Consider the following 6,000-nt stretch of genomic DNA (forward strand, 5'->3'; position numbering starts at 1 on the left):
CATAAACCTTCCTCAGATGACAGTCCTATAACATCAGGTTATACATACACTTATGTTTTGTTCGAAAATGTGCATATTTAGAGCTGAAATCAGTGGTTATCCATTATGCTAACGTAGCTTCATTTTCCCAGAATGTGCGGATATTTCTATTAGACTCTCACCTATTCTGACCAAATAGCTATTCATAAACATTACAAAAAAATACATGTTGTATAGGAAATGATAGATACACTAGTTCTTAATGCAATCGCAGTGTTAGAATTCAAAAAATATCTTCATTACGACATAAGGCTTATGTTATAGCGAGAGAGTGGACAAAACCTGGGTGCAAAACTACTAGTACACAGTTCGACAGATATATGAAATAGCATCACAAAATGGGTCCTACTTTTGGTGATCTTCCATCAGAATGTTGTACAAGGGGTCCTTTGTCCAGAACAGTTGTTGTTTGGATTTAGAACATCGTTTTTCCCTCTTGAATTAGCAAGCACACTTGCCAAGTGGCGCGAAGCTTTCCATCGTCAAAAAACACAGACAACGCAACACGCCTAACGTCCCGAAAAAATTTCAATAATCTAATAAAACTATATTGAAAAAACATAGTTTACGATGATATTGTGACATGTATCAAATAAAATCAAAGCCGGAGATGGTAGTCGCCTATAACGACAGCTTTTCAGAAGGCAATTCCAGGTCCATCTTCGCGCTTTCCAGAAAACAGGAAATGGATGACTCGTCGTACCAAGAGGATTAATTCCACCTCAGACCAAGATAAACACTTCATTTCTTCTCTCACTTCCTCTTGACATCTAGGGGAAGGTGTATGACGTGCATGTATACTCATACGTATCATGCCCATTTATAGGCAGGCCCTTGAACAGAGCATCATTTTCAGACTTTCCACTTCCTGGTCAGAAAGTGTGCTGCCAAATGAGTTCTGTTTTACTCACAGACAAAATTCAAACGGTTTTAGAAACTAGAGAGTGTTTTTCTATCCAATAGTAATAATAATATGCATATTGTACGAGCAAGAATTGAGTACGAGGCCGTTTAAATTGGGCACGTTTTTCCCCCAAAGTGAAAACAGCGCCCTCTGTCCTCATCATTATATGAAATGCAGTCCAGGTGACTACCTCATGAAGCTGGTTGAGAGGATGCCAAAAGTGTGCAAAGCTGTCATCAAGGCAAAGGTTGGCTACTTTAAAGTATCTCAAATATACAATATATTTTGATTTATTTTTTTGGGGCTACTACATGATTCCATATGTGTTATTTCATAGTTTTGATGTCTTCACTATTATTCTACAACGTAGAACATAGTAAAAATAAAGAAAAAACTTGGAATGAGTAGATGTGTCTGAACTTTGTACTGGTACTGTATATATGTGTTTATATATACCTAAATCAAATAGCTAAATGATCCATGGTATGACCATCTTAAAACAATTCCATGTGTTAGCGTAGACTTTTAGAGGTTAAATTTCAACTTAAATGGGGTAGGGATGTCCCAAGGATATCAGATAGCACGGACCAAGCCCTCAGCCCCCAAGCCCTCCATCCCCAAGCCCCCTGCGCCGAAGCCACCTGCACCGAAGCCCCCTGTACCGAAGCCCCCTGTACCGGAGCCCCCTGTACCGAAGCCCCCTGTACCGAAGCCCCCTGCACCGAAGCCCCCTGTACCGAAGCCCCCTGTACCGGAGCCCCCTGTACCGAAGCCCCCTGCACCGAAGCCCCCTGCACCGACGCCACCTGTTCCGAAGCCCCCTGCACCGAAGCACCCTGCACCGAAGCCCCAGTACAGTACCGAAGCCCCAGTACAGTACCGAAGCCCCAGTACAGTACCGAAGCCCCCTGTACCGAAGCCCCCTGTTCCCGAAGCCACCTGTACCGAAGCCCCCTGCACCGAAGCCCCCTGTACCGAAGCCTCCTGCACTGAAGCCCCATGCCTCAGCAGTTCCCGCTCTTGATCCAAGTCCAGGTCCAAGTCCTAGCTCCTAGCCCCTTGCCCTAGATCTAAACCTAGCCGTAAACCTTCCCCCATCCCCATTTCCCCGGCATTTCCCAGGCTCAAACCCCAGTCCCTCCCACACTACACTACATGCTACTGTACACCACAGGAAGCTGCTGAGGGGAAGATGGCTCATAACAATAGCTGGAACGGAGCAAATGGAATGTCATCAAACACATGGAAACCATGTTTGATGTATTTGGTACTATTCCATTAATTCCAATCCAACCATTAACATGAGCCCGTCCTCCCCAATTAAGGTCCCATCAACCTCCTGTGCACACTACACTCACCCACACTCACGTGGGATAAAGGATGACAAACACACCATTGTCCCCGTCATATTCCTTCATCACAGTCACGCCTGCTCTCACTCTATTTTGCAGACGGTAGAGATGAGAGAGATGGGGCGTGATGGTTACTCGGATACCGAGCACTTTCAGCCAATGGAAGGCCACGGAAGGGCCGCTTCCATGCCACGCCTTCCAGGCGACAACCAAGTGAGCACCCCTCATTTCCTCTCCTCCCTCCCTCTCTCGCTCCCTCTAGCTTTTCATCTCCTTGACTCAATCTCCACGATAAGCTACATGACTAGAGACACACAAAGACTAGAGACAGACTATTTATAATCCAACACAGTGCATAGCAAAATACTATGAAACATTGCTGAAAATGGACACGTGATACTTTCAAGCATATTTAAAAAAAAAAAAAAAAAAAAAAAAAGCATGGTATTTGACGTGATATCATGCATTTTGACGGTAGCTCCCCTTTCTATGCTGTTGAAATATCGTCCATAGGATGTTTGCCAGACAGACTTACAGGTAAGTCTTACAGACTACTGTACCAAACACCCCAACACCCCACTCTTCCTCTCCTCCTCCTCTCCACTCATCCCCTTGGAGGTGTGTTACTGTGGTTGTCCCTTCTCATCCAGTACCAAGTCATCTCTGCTATATTGTCACACACACACTCTTTGTTTAAGGTAGTCCATCGTATCCGAGGATGACTTCCACTACTGCTTGTTGGATCACTGATGACTGTATAATCTGATGCGGGATGCACACTGTTGCCACAGACAGAGCACACAAAGGCCTGTCCTGTTGAGGCCAGTGAAGTCATGGTCTACGTTCAGTCCTTTTTTCCTCGGTCAACTGCACTCCTTGATGGCAGAGGCCACGCCAGGTGGAACGGTCCGCAGCAACAGTCTGGAGGGAGGCAGAGTTTACCCCACACTTCTTTAGTGATGTCTTCAGTTGGTCCTTTAGACACTTTTTCTGCCCACCTGAAGAGCGACAGCCCAGTTGTAGCTGTCCGTACAGTGTATTTCACGGCAGGCGATCCTCTGGCATCCGGATGGCATGGCCGAGCCATCTAAGCTGGTGGTGTGTGATGGACGCTTCAATACTCATGCAGTTGGTTTTCTGTAGGATCTCTGAGTGCGGAACACGGTCCTGCCAGGTCACTTTCAAAGTGCTTTGAAGGCATTCTATGTGAAAGGACTCCAGTTGTTTTAAGTGTCGGCTGTGTACTGTACATGTTTCACATCCATAAAGGACTGTAGATACACACACTGCCTGGTAGACTGCAACTGGTGTGGAGGTGCAGGTTGCTGCTGTTAAAAACCCTCTTCCTTAGCCGACCTAAAGACGACAAGGTCTGTTTGACCCGATTCTGGATATCCTGGTCCAAGATTAAAATGTGATACAATGGGAAGTGAGGAGTCTGAGATGGAGAATGGATGTGTTTCAGGCGTAGGATCAGATGACCACTGACATAGGACCTCTGTTTTTGGGACGTTAACAGACAGCCCCATTAGGCTATACGCTCACACATCTGCTCTGAGTATGGCTTGTAGAGCTTCTGGGGTATGTGCCACAAGAGTGCAATCATCCGCATACTGGAGCTCAAGTACTTGTTAAGATTTGAGCTTTATGGCAGCTTGGAGCTTCCTAACGTTGAAGAATTTTCCGTCCAATCTGAAGTACAGGGTCACCCCACCCTCTGTTTCCATGTCCTTGTGCAGGACTGCTGTGACACACAGGAAGAAGACATTGAATAGGACCGGCGCAAGCACACACCCATGCCGCACACCAGTACCAACTCTAAAAGGGTTCAGACTCCTGACGGCTAATTCTTACTCTGGCCACCATCTCCTCATGGATCTGACGCAGGACGTTCACACATTTCCCAGTGCAGCCATACTGCAGGAGGACCTTCCAAAGGAGTTCATGGTGTACTGTGTCAAAGGCTTTGGAGAGATCCAGAAAGGCCATGAACAGGTACTGTGTCTGTTCACTGCACTTTTCCTGCTGTTGTTGTGCACTGAAGATCATGTCCACCATGCTTCTGTTCTTTCTGAAGCTGCACTGGGACTCCGGGAGCAGGTCTGCAGTGACGGTGTCGATGATTCTGTGGTGGAAGACCTTCACCAGGACTTTGACAGCAACTGGAAGGAATGATATGCCCCTGCTGTTGCCGCAGATGGATTTGCCTCCCTTGTTTTTTGTATATATGTTTGCATCCCTCCATTGATCGGGATGTGCTCTTGTCTCCATACCTCAGAGATGAACAGGCAAACTGCTCTGGTACAGAGATAGCCCCCCAGTTTTAGGATCTCAGCAGGGATGGAGTCAGGTCCAGGAGTTGAGTTATTCTTCAGTGACCTGACGGTGGTGCAGACCTCAGAAAAGGTGGGTGGGAGATCAAGGCTCTGGATGGTGGGCAGTGTTTGGAGCTCCTCTAGGACTGAGTAGTCAACTGGGCTCGGCTGGTTTAAGAGGGCTTCACCTCTGGACTATCGTAGTTTGGTCCTTTATGAGAGTGGACCCATCTGCACTTCTTAGGGGACAGAGAAAGCAACTTCCTGGGCCGTGGGTTGTCTTCGGGGCATCATACAACTTCTTGGGCCATGGGTTGTCTTCAGGGCATCATACAACTTCCTGGGCCATGGGTTGTCATCAGGGCATCATACAACTTCTTGGGCCGTGGGTTGTCTTCAGGGCATCATACAACTTCTTGGGCCGTGGGTTGTCTTCAGGGCATCATACAACTTCTTGGGCCGTGGGTTGTCTTCAGGGCATCATACAACTTCTTGGGCCGTGGGTTGTCTTCAGGGCATCATACAACTTCTTGGGCCGTGGGTTGTCTTCAGGGCATCATACAACTTCTTGGGCCGTGGGTTGTCTTCAGGGCATCATACAACTTCTTGGGCCGTGGGTTGTCTTCAGGGCATCATACAACTTCTTGGGCCGTGGGTTGTTTTCGGGGCAACATACAACTTGTGCATGTTTTATCTATCCCCACAAGATTGAAGTTCTTGTGCTTTGGAGATCCACCACTCATTTTGTCGTAGAGTACTCTGTGCCTCCTTCCGCTGCTACACACACACACACACACACACACACACACACACACACACACACACACACACACACACACACACACACACACACACACACACACACACACACACCAGCACACATGTACATTCTTCTACCCTCATAACTATCACTGCTGTCAAGCCCTAGATCTTCTTTCTCTTCCTTTTTCTCTCTCCAGCCTCAGTTCTTATCTTCTATCTAAATCAATCTTTATTTCTCTTTCTCTCTCCAGCTAAAGTTCTTAGCTTCTATCTAAATCATTCTTTCTTTCCCTCTTCTCTAATGGTTTTGCTACAAAGGTGACTTGAAATGTGGGGTTTTGTTTCAACCAGGTTTGAATTTGAAATCATGCCCAACTGCAAATGATCTAGTGTCATTTTGGGGTCAACATTTCTTTGAGAAGGTATTGTTCAAGTGGTCGAGTGATGTACTGTCATGCTCAAACTAAAAGATATAGTAAATAGAATACTACTATCTTGAAACAAAAACTGTCACCAGGTTGAAACAGTGCTTTTGCTCTGATATGAGTAAGTGTGCTGCTGCTATGTGTGGATGTGTGACTATGTCCTGATGTCCTGAGTGTGTGTGTGTGTGTGTGTGTGTGTGTGT

The 6,000-nt window shown here is 46.5% G+C and overlaps 1 protein-coding gene across 1 annotated transcript in view; it reads left to right on the forward strand.

The window, feature by feature from the left end:
• Nucleotides 1-5,994, forward strand: part of LOC129849839 (voltage-dependent P/Q-type calcium channel subunit alpha-1A-like) — a 30,011-nt gene extending 24,017 nt beyond the window's left edge. Inside the window, exon 7 of the mRNA XM_055916578.1 lies at nt 2,395-5,994. Coding sequence (XP_055772553.1) covers nt 2,395-2,637 — 243 coding nt within the window. The 3' untranslated portion in view covers nt 2,638-5,994. The remainder of the gene's footprint in view (nt 1-2,394) is intronic.
• Nucleotides 5,995-6,000: the final 6 nt, after the last annotated feature.

This window comes from Salvelinus fontinalis, unplaced genomic scaffold (assembly GCF_029448725.1).
Source record: "Salvelinus fontinalis isolate EN_2023a unplaced genomic scaffold, ASM2944872v1 scaffold_1719, whole genome shotgun sequence".
NCBI lineage: Eukaryota > Metazoa > Chordata > Actinopteri > Salmoniformes > Salmonidae > Salvelinus > Salvelinus fontinalis.